The 19,843-nt window shown below is 32.1% G+C and overlaps 1 protein-coding gene and 1 pseudogene across 1 annotated transcript; one reads left to right on the forward strand and one right to left on the reverse strand.

Annotated features, from left to right (window-relative positions):
* Nucleotides 1–7,643: 7,643 nt before the first annotated feature.
* Nucleotides 7,644–9,164, forward strand: LOC114133105 (uncharacterized). Its single transcript, XM_027998729.2, has 2 exons — nucleotides 7,644–7,724; nucleotides 7,833–9,164. Exons 1-2 carry the CDS (start codon nucleotides 7,644–7,646, stop codon nucleotides 9,162–9,164), a joined length of 1,413 nt encoding a protein of 470 aa, XP_027854530.2.
* An 8,641-nt stretch (nucleotides 9,165–17,805) lies between these two features.
* On the reverse strand, nucleotides 17,806–19,234 carry LOC126551040 (uncharacterized; annotated as a pseudogene).
* Nucleotides 19,235–19,843: the final 609 nt, after the last annotated feature.

A 19,843-nucleotide genomic window follows, 5' to 3' on the forward strand; every position in this document is an offset into this window, starting at 1 on the left:
AAGGTGAAATTATTTTTCGTAAAATCTAAATTCAAATTATCATATGGATAAGCTATTGAGTTAAGAAATAATTTAATGTTTGTTATATTACAGTGATCAAATATACTACAATCTTTTTCTAACGAATTTTTACGTCCTTTTTGTAATCCAATTATGATAAATCGTGGTTTTTCTAATTTTGATGCTGACTTCAAGTTCCACACTACTTTTTTTGTGGTTCCGAGTTCAGGATATTCAAAAGTTTCAAAAGATCTGAACGGGATAAACAAAGTTTTTTCTTTTTCAATAAGTTTAAATAATTTTAACCTTTCTTCATCATCAACACTAATATGTGGAACCTTCCAAACTATTTTATTCAAAACAACTTTTCCAGAATTTGTACTTGCACTGGTTATTACCTTTAGAGCGTTTAAATCGCTATGACATCGAGTTAAATTTAGTTCTAATCTAGAATTAACTAATATCTTTTTAAAGTCTTCAAATAGACCTAACCAATATTTCAACGGAATGCATGCACTAAATTCTCCATTATTATTTGCTGGGTTTGAACTATTTTTAAAAATCCAACCAGCATTTTCATAATAATTATAACTATCAGGTGTACCTGATAGATAACCCTTTAACGAACTGGTAATACCAAGTACACGTGTACTATCTACTTCTATTCCATTGATTTCAAGTCGTATTTGTTCAAAGAGATAGGAAAAACCGTTATTAGTAAGTTTTACTTTTCCAGCATCTGATATCAACCTTCTAAATATATAAAGCTTTCATTCAGATACGGATAAACATCTGTTTGTTGAATTGATATACGTATTTCATCGCTATTATTAAATGAAGTTGTATACGGTGTATATGAATGATATTCGATTTTCGTAATTTTAGAATCGGTTTCAAACGGCGAACTTATATCTAAAATATCACTTTCAGGCATTCTGCTTTAATTTATAACCTAAAGCCTTTAAAATTGTTTTATTTTTCGTTGTTATTTTTTTTTACTTTATTCGATGTTACCGGTACCGCTTTAGTCTTTTGACTAACACGATTTATTTTATGTAATGGGCTTATATTAAATTTTAATCCCATATTAAGATCCGTAACGTTTAATATGTAGATTGATTATTAATTTCTCACCTAAAATGTTTATCGGATTATGATCTTGATCAACTAATTGTACAATTATTAAATCGATATTTGTTTTATTTAATTTGTAATATATTAGGTTATTTGGTGTTTGAATCAGCTTCGACCCTATGTTCTCACTAGGGGAAAACTCATAAATTGAATGACTTGACATGTGGTTGTTGAATGAACCTTGAGCTATATTACACATTACTTTTATTGAGTTAACACTGATTAAATTTGTCACTTTCTGTGATCGATGACCATCAATGTGCATGTGTGGTTCATAACTTTTTTTTTCAAACCCCAATAAAGGTTCTATACTGTTATTTACGTTAAAACGTATTATACCATTACTGAATATGGTTGTTCTAAAATCTATTTGATCAATCCCGATATCAAATGTTATTTTCTCTGTCGATTTTATTCTAAAGTAATCGTTATCATTATTAAAGTCATCTATTTGGGTCAAAATTTGATTTTTAATATCCTTAATATCGTAACACCCCTTTTTCAGTGTGATAGAACAGATTGGAAATTTATTATTATTTAGTAAACGATCGGGGTTTTCTAAATATATTTCGAAGTTGTTATTAGTTTCGTTTATGTTTGCAAATGTATTATATGTTTGCAAATTTAACAAAGCAATTTCCGAGTCATCGTATACATCAATTGGTGGACAATAATGTACAGATAATGTGGTTGTATTACCAGATAAACTTAAAGTAACTGATTCTTGCATTGTAAAAAATTAAGACATAAGTGTCCACAATTAAATTAATTAAAATCTTAATAATTTGTGTAGTTATATTTAATTTTGTTTCCTTTAATATAGTTTTGTAGTTCAATCGGTGGAGGTAAATCACCGAAGCTATCAAAATATTCAACCTTATCTTTAATTTTATAAAACGCTACCCAATGACTTCCATTACCGGAAGATACGTCTAAGTTTAATATACCACATTCGATTGCGAGAGGTTTTTTAGGTAAGTTATCACGTGAAAATACTCCGCGTAAATGACTGATATTAAACTTTGTATTGTATTTTATAATATCTCTAGAAGTTAGTGGAATTGCACCACCTGTCTGACCTGGTGTTAAAATCAACCTTTTACCAACATTTTTTTTTTAACGTTTTTTTTTCGCTAACAGTATACCATTTTTTTTTATTTTTGTAGTACGTTTCCGTTTACGTTTACAACCCATTCCTATTTCTCTTTTATCTTTCATTGCGTTTATTACGGTGTACGCAACGATTTTCTCTTTTCTAGGTGTATCTTTTGCTTTAAATCTTTCCCAAGCCCGAAGTTCTAACACTTTATGTCTATCTTCTAAATGTTTTCTAGTTGCATGCAAAATATTGTGATCGTAACATGCAGTATCCAACGGGCTTATTCTTTTATCACCACAATCTAGTCTCTTTTTTTAATTTTTTCACCATGTCAACAATACTAATAGTTTGAAATACGAGCTTCAAACGGGTGACTATTTATAAGTGAGTTTACAAATCCTTTACCAGTCTTACCTGATTTACACTTATGAGTTGAACGATTTTAACTAACGATTATAAAGTAAAAATTCATGAGTATTTATACGAAAAAATGAACTTGATTGAGCAGAAAGATAAATTAGATATTACAAATGTTGATGTTCAGATAGAAAAAAAACCATCAAAACATGGATCATTATTACCTGATACCATACGTGCTATATTAGTTGGTCCTAGTGGTTCAGGAAAAACAAATATAATGTATAATTTAATTACCCATGAAAACGGGTTAAGATTTGAAAATATTTATCTATACTCTAAAACCTCAAATCAAGAAAAATATGTTTTGTTAAAAAAAAATAATAGATGATATAAAAGGTGCTATTTTTTTCATTTTTACAAGTGCTGATAAAATTATAAAACCAAACTTAACTAAAAAAAATTCCATTATAATTTTTGATGACGTTATATGTGGTCCGCAGTCAGTAATCAGAGAATACTTCTCAATTTATAGACATTCAGGTGCTAGTTCAGTATTTTATTTAGCACAAACATATTCTAAAATACCAAAACAGTTAGTAAGAGATAACTCAAATTTTTTAATAATACTAAAACAAGACGATACAAATTTACGACATATATTCAATGATCATTCGTCTACAGATATGGATTTCCTTGAATTTCGGAAAATTTCCCATTTATGTTGGAATCATAGTGATTATGGGTTTATGGTTATTGATAAAACTCGGGAAATGAATGAAGGAAGAAATAGATGTGGTTTTCATACTTTTACAATAATAGAACCATTGAGCAACCAAACAGAAAAGAATACACAACCGGCTGATGAAATAAAACCGGAAACTTCAGACGTTAGTGATGATGATAATGATAACGAATTAAATTCATCATTTTCAAATTTTTTTCAATAAACGTCCTACATCAAAACGATATGATAAATCATATGGTATGTATTATGATAAAGCCAGTGATTCATATAAAATAGGAGGCTACTCTGTAACTTTTATTCATGGTAACTTACAGTTATTTAATAAATACTATCCATGGACTGAAGGACTATGGTCTTTACTATGTGAGAAAGAACCAAAAAATACAACTCTACAAGATATGGAATCTTATTACGACATTTTAAAAACTTCACGAGCTCATTTAAAAGCAGATGAGAAACCTAAAACCTCAAAGTTTCATAAATGGACGAATGTTGTAAAACCTCTATACGATATAATGAAATATGAGGAAAAGCAATTAAACGAAGAAATAGATAAAATTAATAACTCAAGAACTCCTCGATTAAGTTTAGCACAAATTACCGATCATTTATCTAGATCTAACACTAAACGTAGTAATATTCATAATAATACAACTATACCAAATGATCCATTTGAATTTCGTCCAACAGCAAACAGTTCTATGACTACAGATCCAAAAAAAAATGAAAAAATGTTTAATTTTACTGCAACCCCAAAGGTTAAGAGAGGTTCTGGTTTATATAAAGATTTAATACCTCAAACACAATTAGTTTATTATGACGATCCGAATGAACTAGTAACTAGATTAAATCTTCTAACATCATCACAAAATGTTGGTAATACTGGTGTCAATAATGAAATTATATCAATTTTAGAAGAATTACGCGAGAGAAATATTATAGTATAATGACAATCTTAACCAGTTTAGCTGAGGAGTTACATGGACCAGCGAGAAAAATATTTCCTAGACGATGCGTAGTAACACGGTTTAAAGATGATCTCTGGCAAGCTGATTTAATAGACATGCAACCACATTCTAGACAAAATAATGGTTTTAAATTCATTTTAATTATTATAGATACATTTACCAAGTATGTGTGGGTAGAAGCACTAAAAAATAAAACAGCAAAGGAATGTACAAAAGGTATAATAAAAATATTAAAAAAAAATCAACCAAAATTATTACAAACAGATAACGGAACAGAATTTTACAATAATGAATTTCAAAGTATAATGAATAAGTATCATATTAGACATTATTCAACATACAGAAGTATAAAGGCTGGTATGGTTGAACGCGTAATAAGAACAATAAAAAATAAAATTTACAAATATTTTACATCAACAGGTTCATGGAATTGGATAAATTCAATTTTTAAATTAGTATATAATTATAATAATACAAAACATTCAACAATAAAATGTTCACCACACGAAGCTCGGATCAACCCGGTTACAATTAAAAGAAAAACATTACAAATTAATACATCAAATAAACTTAAATTTAAAATTAATGACAAAGTAAGAATATCTAAGTATAAACATAATTTCAGTAAAGGTTATACACCAAATTGGTCAACAGAAGTGTTCACTATTTCTAAAAATTTTAAATACAGATCCATTAACTTATCAACTAAAAGATAGTTCAAATAATATAATATTAGGCTGTTTTTATACACAAGAATTAAAAAAAACATTTTTTCCCGACACCTTTCTCATTGAACGTATTATAAAAAAAAATAAAAACAAATTATATGTTAAATGGTTAGGTTTTAACAACAGTCATAATTCGTGGATTGATGTAAACGATACTTTAAAATAGTAAATAAACGAAATGTATCAATCAATATTTATTATTTTAATTGTATAAACCATTTTATTATTACAATGTTTGGATCTATTTCATTTTTATGTTAATTTATTTTTTAATTGATTACCGAATGTTATAATTAAATTAAATCCGTTAATCTTTTTACTACCATATCCCTACTAATCTGGCAATAAATGTAAAACTTTGTCTAAAATAAAATAGAGTTCACTCAGATTTTCAATATCGATTTCTAATTTGGAATTATAGATTTTGAACGAATATTTGGTTTATCAACAATTATTCTAGGTTTGTTCATTCTGAAAAATTAAATGTTATACTGTTCAGCTAATTGTTTAAACATGCATTTTAGTAATAAAAATAAAAATAATGAATAAATAAAGTTTCTTGTTTTTTTTTAAATTGTATTTATCCTATATTTTATTTAATTAATATTATTATTTTTATTGAATACTATATCAATCTTCTATCTATATACATATAGGAGACCGCCCCGATTCACTCATCAACGCCCAGACCAAACCGCTGGGTATAGGGACTTCAAATTTTGTACAGAGGTTCCTTAAGCAACGTATAGGCGCACTAAGAAAGGATTTTTCAAAATTCGCATTTTAAAGGGTTGCTAAAACGGGGATTTTGAGATTTACGATGGAAATTTTGTTTTTAATTTTTGTTTATAAATGGTTGCTATAACAACTTGATTTATGTGTTAACACATTTATCACTTTATTATTACAGCTAATTATTATGTATAAAAACATGATAACATGAAGTCGTAAAATACTCTACTCATTTACGCATACACGAGGACAAGGTGTTTTACTTATAATTTTCGAATATTAATTATTAATGCGTCTTCATATGCGCACCCCAGTTTATGTACGGTTATTTTTAATTCTTATCTAAAATTGTTTAAATTCTTACAAATTAATAAAAACTTATTAATATGGTTGTCGAATGTGAGCTGGTGGCAGCAGGACAATTATTGTTGGTATTTATTGAGGTGTACCTCAATGATGATCTGTATGAAAAATTTGGATCAGAAAGTAACCAAGATTGCAAGTTAAAGGTCTGCACAAAAATGTAATAAACGCTTTAGTTATCACTGGGAGCGCTAGAGGAGATATAGTTTTAATCCCGAGAATTAAAAAATTCCAACTGATTATCCCTTTGAATTAAAAGGAATACAATTCCCTCTCAGTTTGCTTTGTTATAACTATTAATAAGTCTCAAGGACAATCATTGAGCATGACAGGGATTGACTTGAGAGAAGAATGTTTTTCACATGGACAGTTCTATATCACATGTTCTAGAGTAAGCTCTGCCAGTAGTTTGGTTATTTTAGCCCCAAAAAGCAGTACCAAAAATACTGTTTATAAAGAGTTATTGAGATGAATAAAATATTTCAATATAAATATATTTTTTTTTTGGTTTTTATAACACCATAATGTTAAGTATTTTTTGCCGACAAATTACAATATTACAATACATGGGCAACCAAGGATCAACATAACATCTAAAAGCAGACTGTAATAAATATAAAAACTGATAAAATAAAAGTTATAGTAGGTAACACAAAAAAATGTACAAAGGCAAAGCCGGGTTATTCAAGATTTTTGAGAATCAAAACCTAGGTTAGGATTATGTATTAATTGATTATATTAATCTACCGTATTATGTCAAACTTTGATACCTTATTAGAGTTAAATCATACACTTACGTACAAATACCACTAGGTCCGCGATCTACCGCAGGTAGATTGCCTATCTGATAATATACTGCTGAGAATCAGAATTTTTATTCCGGGCAACAGAAAACTTAAGATAAATCTAGAACATCATCCATCGAATATTAAATAACGTATTGAACAAAGTCTGAGTCATAAGGAATTGGCATTTTTAACGGGCAACGAAGTGCAAAACATGAAGTAAGCAATACGAAGTCTGCCGGGTCAGCTATTATTATTATTAATATAATATAAAAAAAATCTCGGTTTTCACCTGAGGTGAATTTTGCGCGGGCAACGCCGGGTGGGACAGCTAAAATTTAGGATGGGATTTTTGTTTATAAATAGTTGCTGTAACAATATTAACACTATCAATACGATTAAATTAAAAACTCACACGGTATACGAAAATGCAAAAAAAGAAAGTAACACACGGGCAACGCCGTGTCGGGTCAGCAATAATATATAAAATATCTAGTCGTTTGCTATCGGAACTATTCGGTTTTCAGTTGGCACACATGTATACAGACTGGTTGTTGTCAACAACGCATCTGACAACTGTTGATTCGTATGTCGCTCGTCGTTTACGCTACTGTCTTGTTTCTTTTTTACCGAAAATCTTGAATTATTTTAATTTTTTTTTTTACGCCAGTGTTTGCATTCTGTTTTATTTTGACCGTCCGGTGTCTATGTTAATTTATTTTATCCAAAATGAGTCAACAAGGTAGTGATAACACGGCTATACAAGAGGAAACTTCAGATTCACCAAAGAAAAGAAACCCCCGTGGAAAAGTAAGAATTATTTTAATTATTATGATTGTATTATATTATATTTTACTATTTTTTTTATATATATATACTATTCTGTATTATATTATACTAATGCAACTGTTATTTTAGTTTGTTGGCTCTGGTCAAAAAATGATGGTTGTCAGTTTGTATAAAACAAAAATGACTCAACAATCAACTGGACATGGGCCAAAATTGACGGCAAAAGAAATTATAAAAAAAATATCCGAAGAAAGTGGTGTCGGACAACGGACTGTGAGCGTTACTCTGTCAGAATATCGCAACAAAGGAATTGTAACATCACCAAACAAGACCAAAATCAGATCGAAGGTAACAGATAAAATTGACGAGTTCAACCAAAATGCTATCAGGCAAAAAGTGCATCAGTTTTGGCGCAACCGTGAAATCCCAACTTTAAATAAAATGTTAACAGTAATAAACGAAGATGACAGTTTACCGAATTTTTCAAAAATGTCCTTGTACAGAATTCTAAAACATCTGAATTTCGAGTATGTTCGTAAGTCTCGGGATAGCGCGTTAATTGAACATAATGATATTGTCTGTTGGCGTCGAAGATATTTAGAGACTATTAAGCATTACCGTCAATTAGGTAGACCAATATATTACTTAGATCAGACATGGGTAAATGCAGGCGAAACTACTACAAAAACATGGATGGACAAGACAGTCAAATCGACAAGGGACGCATTTCTTCGGGGCCTTTCAACTGGACAAAAGGAACCGTCTGGTAAGGGGAAGCTGCTCATTGTTGTGCACATCGGGTCATCAGACGGCTTTGTTGCTGGCAGTTTATTTTGCTTCGAGTCAAAAAAACATACCCAAGATTACCATAACGAAATGAACGGTGACAATTTTTACGAGTGGTTCAACAATATTTTACCATTATTGAACGAAAATGCCGTGATCGTCATGGATAATGCGTCTTATCATTCGGTGAAGATGGACCCATGCCCTGTCATATCCTGGAAAAAGGTAGATATTATCAACTGGCTCGAAAATAAAGGTGAAGTAGTTGATCACACAAAAGTCAAATCTCAATTATTGGAACGTGTTCAAGAGTTAAAGCCACAGTACGATCTATATGTAATAGATGAATTAGCAAAAGCTGCCAATAAAACTGTGTTACGTTTGCAACCCTATCATTGTGAATTAAACCCTATAGAGCTCGCGTGGGCATCTGTAAAAAATAATGTCCGTATGAATAATACGACATACAAATTACAAGATGTTCGTAAATTATTGGAAGATGGCGTAGAACGGGTTACTCCAGATATGTGGAAAAACTTTGTTGCCCATGTAATAAAAGAAGAAGATAAATTTTGGCATATTGATGTTATATCTGATCAACTTCTGGACGAAGAACAAGGATCACACGTCTTAACGATTACAGGTGACACAAGTTCAGACTTCGATTCCGCTTAAATTATTTGACAATAAAAAACATTTATTGTAAAATAATTTAATTTGAATTTAGATTTTTTTTTTAAATTATGACGATGGCTTAAATTGTAACCTATAGTACGATTTTGTATATTTATATTTTTAATTATTATTTTTGACTATATTACTGCAGTATTATTTATTATTTGTATTTTTTATTGTTGTACATATTGTTTTACAATATAATTAATAAAATACTTATTTGTAATTTTATAACAGAAAATTATTTTTTTTATTGCTCGCAATAATAATATGAACCAATTATTTTGTAACACGTATCAATTAATGTGCGTGAATCCGTGATTGCACGAACACGTAATATTTTAATTATTTGAGCCGCTGTATACACTAATCAGCTGATTGCCGTATGCGTTCTCTGGTGGTATGGTAGGGGAAATTTGGCCTCGGAACGACGGAGCGCAATCATTTGGATGCGCGAGCCGTATGCGTTCTCTCGTGGTACGGAGTATAAGAGCAATTTTATCTATAGATTTAGAATAAACAAAATGGTCTTTTGATTGTATAAAATTCATAGATTTATATTATTGTTGACTAGCTGAATTATTGATATATGCATTTAATATATTTAAATATTCGTCAAACTGCATGTGATTATTAATAACATATTTTTTAACACCCTTAGCTCTTTTTACTTCATCTTTATTTGTTTTATATGCATAGAGTTTAGGACGTAAAGTAATAAATTCTAAAAAGATTTCAGATTTCAGATTTCAGATCACTAGAACAATAGTGCGCATAATCTTCATCACTAATATCTTCATCTTTTAATGAATTATAAAAAAACTGTTTTGGTGGTAAACAAGTTTCATTTAATTTATTAGGATGGTCAATATATTCATAAGGAAACACACCTTTTCGTGTAACTAAATTTAATGTCGACAAAGAAAATATTTTTAATGTTTCTCTATATCTAGTTTTATCTTCAGATAAATTATCAGCTAGTGAACTAAGAGACTCTGACATAAAACGAAATGTATCAATAAATTTTATATTGAATTTATCTTGAATAGTTTTACTGAATGATATATATTTTTCTGATGAATTAGGTATTACATGAATATCATTTTCATTACAACCAAGTTCACGAACAATAAAATGACTGTCATAGATTAAGTTATGAAAGTATATTGGAATAAATGAAACATTAGTAAATTCAAAATTACAATTTAAACAAACAGCTGATCTAAAACGTCCTGTAAAATGATTATGATCTCTTACTTTAAATAAATTATCGTTTTTAAATGATTTGAAGCAGCATTCACATAATCTAGCATTTTGAAATTTATGCCATTCATCAACAGTTAATTTGTCCATGGGTATATTTATCTTATAAAGATTACACACTTTTGAACCTATATCTATCATTGTCTTTATGAAATGTTTTGCTGCATTACGGTTTCTATAAACATGAAGTTTTGTTGGAATTTTATATTTTTTTATTAAATATTTAGGTATAATGTCATAATCTATTTTTACGTAAAATGAATTATCAATGTCTTAGTTTTAATGTCTTGGTTGTTTATTATAGGTTTTAAATAACATTCGAAATCAGAATAAATTACTATAGGTATTCGTTGAGATCTTTTAAAATTTTTAAAATAAATAGTATCGTCATCACCGTTATCAAACATTACAGGTCTTCCAAGTTTATGTTTTCCACAATTTTTTTTATGTTTTTTTAACCCATTAATACCCCATAGTTTGAATTTACAAGGAATATTACTAAAAACTGTAAAACATCTTTTACATATACAGTAGAAATCGGTTATAACGAGTTTCAAGGGCCCACTAGTTTTTCTCATTATAACCGGTAACTCGTTATATGCGGTTAGAACGAACATTCGTTGAAACCGATTAAAAGCGGAAATACAAAAATAAAACCGTCTTTTTTTATTTCAGATAAATATTTTTATTTGAGATTAATTTATACATGCACGTACATACATTATTTATACATTTATTATTAATTATTTTAATTGAAGATTTAATACATACATAATTATAAAACACTTGAATTGATTTAATTTTTGTTTAATTTCTTAAAATAATCTTTGATCGAACTTTGCTTCGTGTTAGAGTTGATCGATGTTTCTAATAAAGACAACGCTTTTCTTTCAGCATCTGTACCTTCATATTTTTTGTAATAAAATCTTTCTAGTGTCCTCAATGGAGCACGAGCTTCGGATATTTTTTAGACAGTTTCAAACTCATCATCAAGCTCATCAATATCAGTATCATTATCTAGCTCAACTTGTTGACTAGCTATGACATTGTTGACTATATCTTCATCTGTTTGAATTTCTGACGTTATTAGGTTGTCATCAATCTGTAAGTAGTCCTCGTCGATGTTATAAATCAATCCACATTTCCACAAACATTTCCTGGCGAATACACAAAAATATAACGGGAGTTTTCAAATGACGTCATTTGGAGCAGAAGTTATTGAACAACCAGGCTACAACCTGAATTATAAGGTAAAGGTGTTTGTAATAATAACACATTTTTTTTTACAAATGACCATTTAAATATTCAGATTCAAGGACAAATTCACCATCGAGCAGGCGCTTTGTTACCACAACCAAACAAAGATCATAAGTTCCTTCAGATATATTTCGTTGATAATTCGGAAAAAGAACTAGAACAGCAGTGTGCAATTTTTCCTGCAAATAAACGTGAAATAATCGGACAATTGCAAATTCTTCTGCATGAGAATAATCAATTGGTCAGAATGTTCAAAACCGCATTGGAAACAATGCATTCTGACGACCACAAAATCATTATCAGAGCAGACAAAAAACCCTCTGGAAGCCATGAAAGATAATTCAATGTTCCCACTATCAATGAAGTCGCAGTGGTGATTGTTGGCGAAAATGTGGCATCACGCGATATTGTTCTTAAGCGTCGCGATGGTGGACAATTGCAGCGCGTGTACGAGACTCATCGGTCATATGATGCACTTCAATACCCGTTGATGTTCTGTCGAGGAGGATATCACTTAAATATAAAGATGGTCAACCCAATGACAGTTTTAATTACAGATCATCATTTCTTTTTCATACTATAACTAAGTTTGAATTCATATTTCAGGAGGAGAAACGAATAAAAATGTCAGCTCAATGAATTTTTATGCATATCGATTGATGATTCGACAAGATGTTGACAATCATCTATTGAGATATTGCCAGTTGTTTCAACAGTACTGCGTCGACATGTACGTCAAGGTCGAAACGGAGCGTCTCTATTTCATTCGCTTCAATCAATCAAAGTTACGATCAGACGAGTACATCCACTTGCATGATGCCATAGCTACCGAAGAAGACGCGGCCAACATTGGTCGTTTGACTATTCTCCCGGCTACTCATATTAGAAGCCCGCGCCACATGCATGAATATGCTCAAGATGCGATGACGCACGTGCGGAATTACGAATGACCTGATTTGTTCATCACGTTTACTTGCAATCCGAAATGGCCCGAAATTACAAATCAGTTGCTGACAGGACAAACACCAAGTGATCGACATGACATCACTGCACGAGTATTCAAACAAAAGATCGTAGTACTCATGAATTACATCGTTAAGCAGAAGGTCTTTGGCGCAATCCGTTGTTGGATGTACTCGGTTAAATGGCAGAAGCGTGGTTTACCACATGCGCACATTCTACTTTGGATGTTTGACAAGGTCCGGCCAGATCACATTGATTCCATCATTTCTGCCGAAATACCAGATACAGAAACAGATCCTGAGCTGCATTCTGTTGTGACCACGAACATGATACATGGCCCTTGCGGAACTCAGAATCCTGGGTCACCGTACATGCAAAACGGAAACTGCATTAAGCGTTTTCCGCGTCCGTTTGTGGCTGACACAATCAGTGGAATCAACGGATATCCATTGTATCGGCGTCGTTCTCCAGATGACAACGGCAGATCAATCATAATGAAAGTCGAGGGAAAAGATGTCGTCGTCGATAATCGCTGGATCGTTCCATATTGTCCACTTTTGTCACTTTTGTCGAAAACGTTCTCAAATCACTTCAATGTTGAGTATTGCAACTCCATAAAATCTATCAAATATGTTTGCAAATATGTGAACAAAGGGAGTGACATGGCTGTGTTTGGCATTGCTGATCCAAATGCAAACGATGAGGTGATGAAATTTCAACTTGGACGTTACGGAGTTGTAATGAGGCAATTTGGCGACTGTTTTCATTTACAGTTCATGAACGTCACTTGACTGTCGTACATTTGGAAGTTCACTTAGAGAACGGCCAGCGTGTATACTTTACGGAAGCGAACGCATCGCAATGAGCAGAACGACCACCAGCGACGACATTGACAAATTTTTTTCGACATGCGAAAGCAATCCGTTCGCAAGGACTTTACTATATTCGGAAATGCCACGCTATTATACATGAAATGCTGCATCAAAGAAGTTTCAACGCAGGAAGAAAGGCGATGCTGTTGCTGGCTTCGCAGATGTCTATTCGACTGATTCCCTCGGACGAATATACACAGTTCATCCGCGCCAAGACGAATGCTTCTATCTTCGCTTACTTTTGGTGAACGTTAGGGGCCCGACATCCTTCAATTCCCTGCGTACTGTCGATGGTTTACTGTGCACAACTTTTCGAGAAGCTTGCCAATGCTTGAATTTATTCGAAAACGATTTACATTGGGACTTAACACTCGCCGATGCAACCGTTTCTGCGCCAGAAAATCAAATTCGTACGTTGTTTGCGACCATCATAGCCACATGTCATCCATCGAACCCGAATGCATTGTGGGAGAAATACAAGGACGAGGTGGTTGATGACATTTTGCACAGAGTTCGAACGACAAATTTTAATTTTGATATTGAAAGTAACGAAGATATGCTCAACGAAGCATTAGTTCTGACCGAAGACATGTGAGTGCTCATGTGCGGCAGTCTGTTGTCAACTTTAGGAATGCCAGCGACAAATCGTTCGAGGCACGCTGCATTCAATCTTGAATTACAGTGGGAGAAAAACTATGATCTAGATGAGCAGGCTGAAAGAGTCCGAAAAAATGTGCCGCTGTTGAATGCCGAGCAGAAGAATGTATGCGATTCGCTGATGAAGGTTGTTGATGATGGAACGGGAGGCATTTACTTTCTCGATGCTCCTGGAGGGACAGGAAAAACGTTCGTCATTTCGTTGATTCTGGCAACAATTCGGTCAAGATCACAAATTGCGTTGGCTGTCGCATCCTCTGGCATTGCTGCCACATTGTTGGAAGGCGGTCGAACTGCACATTCAGCTTTGAAGCTGCCAATGAATCTTCTCATGGTTGACAAGCCTACGTGCACAACGACCAAGAATTCAGCGACAGCGAAATTGATGCAAGAATGCAAAATCATCATTTGGAATGAATGCACGATGGCATATAAACTAGCTTTGGAGGCAGTTGACCGAACGATGAAAGATTTAAGAGGTAATTCGAGACGATTTGGTGGGGCAATGATATTGCTCTCCGGAGATTTTCGTCAAACACTTCCCGTCATTCCGAAATCTACTGCTGCCGATGAAATTAATGCATGCCTGAAATCGTCGTTTTTGTGGCGGCATGTCAAGAAGTTGAAATTGACCACGAACATGAGAGTTGCGTTGCAAAACGACCCATCGACTGCTGAATTCTCGAGAAAACTGCTGGCGCTTGGTAATGGACACATTCCGATTGATGTTTTGACTGGAGTAATATCGTTTCCGGCAAAATTTGTGAGTTCACATCGTCGAAGGAAAAACTCATTACAAAAGTGTTCCCAAGCATTTAGGTCAATTATAACAATCTTGATTGGATGAGTGAACGGGCAATACTAGCAGGGAGGAATAAGGACGTCGATAGCTTAAATTTTACAATTCAGAGTAAAATTGCTGGAGAACCACGTTTATACAAATCCGTTGACAGCACGACCGACGAAAACGAGGCGGTCAACTATCCGACAGAATTTTTGAACTCGCTTTATGTGCCAGGAAATTCCACCGCATAATTTACAGGTAAAAGTGGGATCGATAATAATTATGTTGCGGAATCTAAATCCTCCTAAATTGTGTAATGGTACACGATTGTCCGTCAAGAAACTGATGAACAATGTAATACAATCAAGGATCATCAAGGGCAATGAGGCTCGCATGCAAATGATACATAACCCATCACAAGAGAACCAAGTGAGATACACCTAAAGGAGTTAACAAACAAAACAATTAGAAGACAAAAAAAGACTATATTAGAAGAAAGCACTCGAAGAACTTGTGAGAGAGAGGAACAACCCGAGGAATTTCTTCAAACACTGTAAACGACTCAAACATGGTTTTAAACCACAAACACTTTTCTTAAAAATGATCAGAATGATCTCCTTTCAAAACCGAGAGAAATCGTACATTATTTCAGAAAACATTTTATTTAAATAAATATGTTAAGGCTATTAGTTAAGGTAAATAATTAAAATATTTGCTATTATACTTTAAAAATTGAATAGGTTTTTAAATATATATATATTAACTATAAATTGTATATATAAATCTTATTAAATATTAAATATATGTTATATGTAATGGATTACTAATTAGGTTACGTGTACCAATCTTGAGTGCAATGAGGATCTGCAAGGATCAGACGTGGTTGAATCAATATTCTCAAACAAATTAAAAAGAGGTATTTGCAGTAAGTCCTCTAAAAGTGATTTTCCCGAGGAGCCCATAGTTAAAGTAATTTATATATGTTTAATATTATAAGTAATAATAAATAATTTCATTTGAATTTTTAGGCACCAAAAAGCAGTAGTGACAGTGAAGCAGAATTTCCTTCAACGCCTAGATTTTCATCTAATACTAGTAAACAGAAGATTGTCAAAGTTATAGTTATCAAGTAATTTTTTTTAGCAGATACTATACTTAGTATTAAAATAAATAATAATTGTTTTTATATCAATTGTCATGTTAAATACTAAGTCAACATATTGTTGATACATTATTAATTACTGTAAATACTGTAGTGGTTACTTAATTGTATTTATTTAAGTATACTTCTACGTCCTGCTAAATAGTTAATGGTACGTTTTCTCTGCAGCGATCAGCCGCGGCGTCGAACGCTGTACTATTTTACTAAGTATTTTGAATGTGACCGTTTTCTTATACGCATTCGTCGCTGCGTCTGGCGACAGTACTGGTCTCGGACCAGTATACCGCGTCGAACGTCAGCGACAACATGTCCAAAAAGTTTATTTTTTCCGCTGCAGAGGACGAAATCTTCATAGAGGAAATTCAAAAAAATAAAGTTATTTATGATAGTTCGGATAAAAACCATAAAGATAAAATTATGAAAGATTCCATATGGTCGGAAATTGGGATAAAGCTCAATAGAAATAGTAAGTACAAAATATATGTATAAATTAATCATTTTTAATCATATAATATTATTATATTATTATATAGCTATAGGTATTAATATTATTTCGTTATTATAATACATATATTTTTTTTAATTATAGTTGATGACTGTAAGAAAAGGTGGAAAAACATGCGTGACACATACATGCGACAAAAAAAAAATTGTCTACTGGGTCGGCAACTTCAGACAAAAAAAATGGCCTTTGATGGACTATCTATCGTTTTTGGATACAGTTGAATATGAAAGACAGTATGTAAAAAGTATAAACTAGCTAGATACATTTATTTTAAATTACCTATATTATAATATTACAAATATTATTTTAGAACTTGTACAAATGTTGAAACGCAAGAAACGACGACAGAACAAAATATTATGTCCAACGATTTATTCAGAGACGAAGAAGACATCGTGGACGTGGAGAATGAAAGCTGCAACAGTGAAACCGAAGTATTGAATTTGCCAGCAACCTCATTTGGAGGGAAACGATTACGGTCTAAAGACGATAAATTATCAGCAATAATAGCCAAGAGATCTAAAGAAAGAAATGAAATGTTATCAAATATCCAGGCACAAAATAATTTATTAGCATCGCTGGACCAAAAAGAGGACGAAGTCGACGTTTTTGTTTAAAAATATTGCCATAACCGTCAAAAAACTCCCTTCGCGAGCAATCAACGAAGCTAAGCTGCGAATACTGACAATGGTGAATGAGATTGAAGAAAAATATGTGGTTCCTGTTCATACTAAAAACCATTCAACTTAATTATACTCTGCCTTTAAATAGCAACAACATGGCACAGTGGTTATCACCGGCCAACTCGTACACCACTGCTGCGTCGAGTTCTTCGTGTGGATTTATACAATATAACCGCGATGAATATAATTAGGCCTACATATTATATTTGTTTGTTGTATACTTATTATATTTAAGTACATTATATATTTTATAAATTAATATTAAAGGTTATTTTGGTTATTTTGGTTATTTTTAATTATTATTATTTGTTTTGATTTGAACTTGCGAGTTTAAAAATAAAACCTAAATTCAAGAACATTTTGATTATTTTTGTTTTTATTTGATATTTATTAGATAACCAACTTGCAACTACTATAAATAAATGAACACAGTACACACAATATTATCGTAATATTAATAATAATGGTATATTAATACAAAACATGTATAATTATTTACATTTGCCATGGTACAGCTCCTATATTAGCAAAATAATCTTTAAAAATATCACTTACTGTAACTCTTTCCGTATTTATAAATCCACTTTCCTCAAAAAATGACCTCATGTTATTTACAGTTGAATATTCCTGATCAAATTGATGGTATGCTTTTCCATTGTGTTCTAAATATGCATCACGTAACAAATTGTGTAAACAACATGTAACAATGATTAAATCATCAACTGTTGTTGGAGCAATATTGATTGGCTGATAAAACACTCTGAATACTTGACTTAGTAACCCAAAAGCATTTTCGGTGACTCTTCTAGCACGGCTAAGTCTGTAATTGAAAATCGTTTTGCTGTTATCTCCCCTTGCTGCTTTTTGAGAAAACGGCCTCAAAATATGTTTGTGCAACCTAAATGCCTGATCTCCTAATATAACGTGAGGTACTATAATATCAGTACCAGGAAGGGCACAATCTTCTGGAAATATACACCATTAAATATTTGTTGTCCTATTGTAGACTTTAAAAAAATACCGCTATCTCCTTCTTTTACATATGACCCGACATTGATTGCTACAAATTTGTAATTTGCATCGACCATCGCCAATAAAACAGTTGAAAAATAATCTTTGTGATTAAAAAACAAAGAACCTGAATTATTAAGACAACGGATTCTTACATGCTTTCCATCAATTGCGAGAATGCAATTAGGAAAGTTCCACTTTGTTCAAAATTCATCTGCCTTAGTTTTAAAATCAACCATAGTTGGATCTGGTAAAAAAATTGGCATTGAATTTTGTTTTAAAACTGTCAACGTTTCCTTTACTATTATACTGATATAACTGTAGGATATACGAAATGCAAATGACAATGAACGAAAAGATTCCCCGGTGGCTAGATATCTACAAAAAAAAAATTATAAAAAAGTGGATAAGTGAGTGTCGCTTTGCTGTACAATACGTTACAAGTGGGTCACTATAATGGATGGTATAACATTTTAATCCAATAATAAAATTTGTAAATTTCTAATTGATAAATGTTATCATAATTTAAACTTTAAGGGCTTAATAAGAATCTTGCTAATCTATTTTAAACTTATATTGTAACAATGCTTATATTTACCTTAAAGTAACTGCCATTTTTCTTCGGGTGTATTGGTTCATGCCATCGCATTGTTGGTGTCTTTTGTATTTGATTTTTTATCAAAGACAAAACAAATCAAATTGTCGGTGATTTAAACGAAAAAACTCGCGAAATTTAATATTATCGGTAGCAAGATGGCCTTTGATTAATTTTTCGAAAAATCCTTCTGATTTGCTTGTCGAAAATAAATTTGATATTGGTTTCCTTTTTTTTATTTTTTGTATTCATTAACAATTGATCATCTTTTTCTTCCTCTCTCAATAGCTCCAATATAATTTTATTATTGTTTAGCATTATTTGACGATGCATTTTTTTCAAAATTAATTATTATAAAATTATAAAAAAAAGAGAAACAAAAAAAGGAAAACACATTCGCACAGGACGATAGTTTAATTATGAATAATATCGTGATTGCTTTGTAGGAATCGCGGCGACTGCGCGCTGTAGAGAAAACGATCAAGTCGCGGCGTCTGGACACCACGTTTGGACGCCGCGACTGATAGCTGCAGAGAAAACGTACCTTAAGGGGGCTCCAGCGTATCATGTTTTAATGAGTAAAATTTAGGCAATTTGTATGACATAAACATTTTGGCTTTGTCTATGTGTGAGTAGTAAATGAACATTGGAGTGTGTAATCCGTTATCGCTTTTTTCATACTGCCACCCGCCCATTATTCAAAATACTAATTTCTGGAACTGCGATAATAACTAAAAGAAACTAACCTAACCTAGGGGGCTTGGCAGAAACCTTCACGTGGTGCCCCTGTTAATGCTGTATCCTCACAGCTAACTAATTCTGCCAACACCGGTGCTAAAAATGCCATATAGCTCCTCGAAACGGTCCTTTTCAGGACCAACCTCTGTTAATGCCTCGGCATTTACAGTGCTAACACAAAATATCGAG

The sequence above is a fragment of the Aphis gossypii genome, chromosome 3 (assembly GCF_020184175.1).
Source record: "Aphis gossypii isolate Hap1 chromosome 3, ASM2018417v2, whole genome shotgun sequence".
NCBI lineage: Eukaryota > Metazoa > Arthropoda > Insecta > Hemiptera > Aphididae > Aphis > Aphis gossypii.

Excerpts from the sequence above, each read along its gene's own strand:
- LOC114133105 (XM_027998729.2), top strand. The coding sequence starts at position 7,644 with ATGAGTCAACAAGGTAGTGATAACACGGCTATACAAGAGGAAACTTCA. Across the intron at positions 7,725-7,832 it reads AAAGAAACCCCCGTGGAAAA|TTTGTTGGCTCTGGTCAAAA; the intron begins GTAAGAATTATT and ends CTGTTATTTTAG.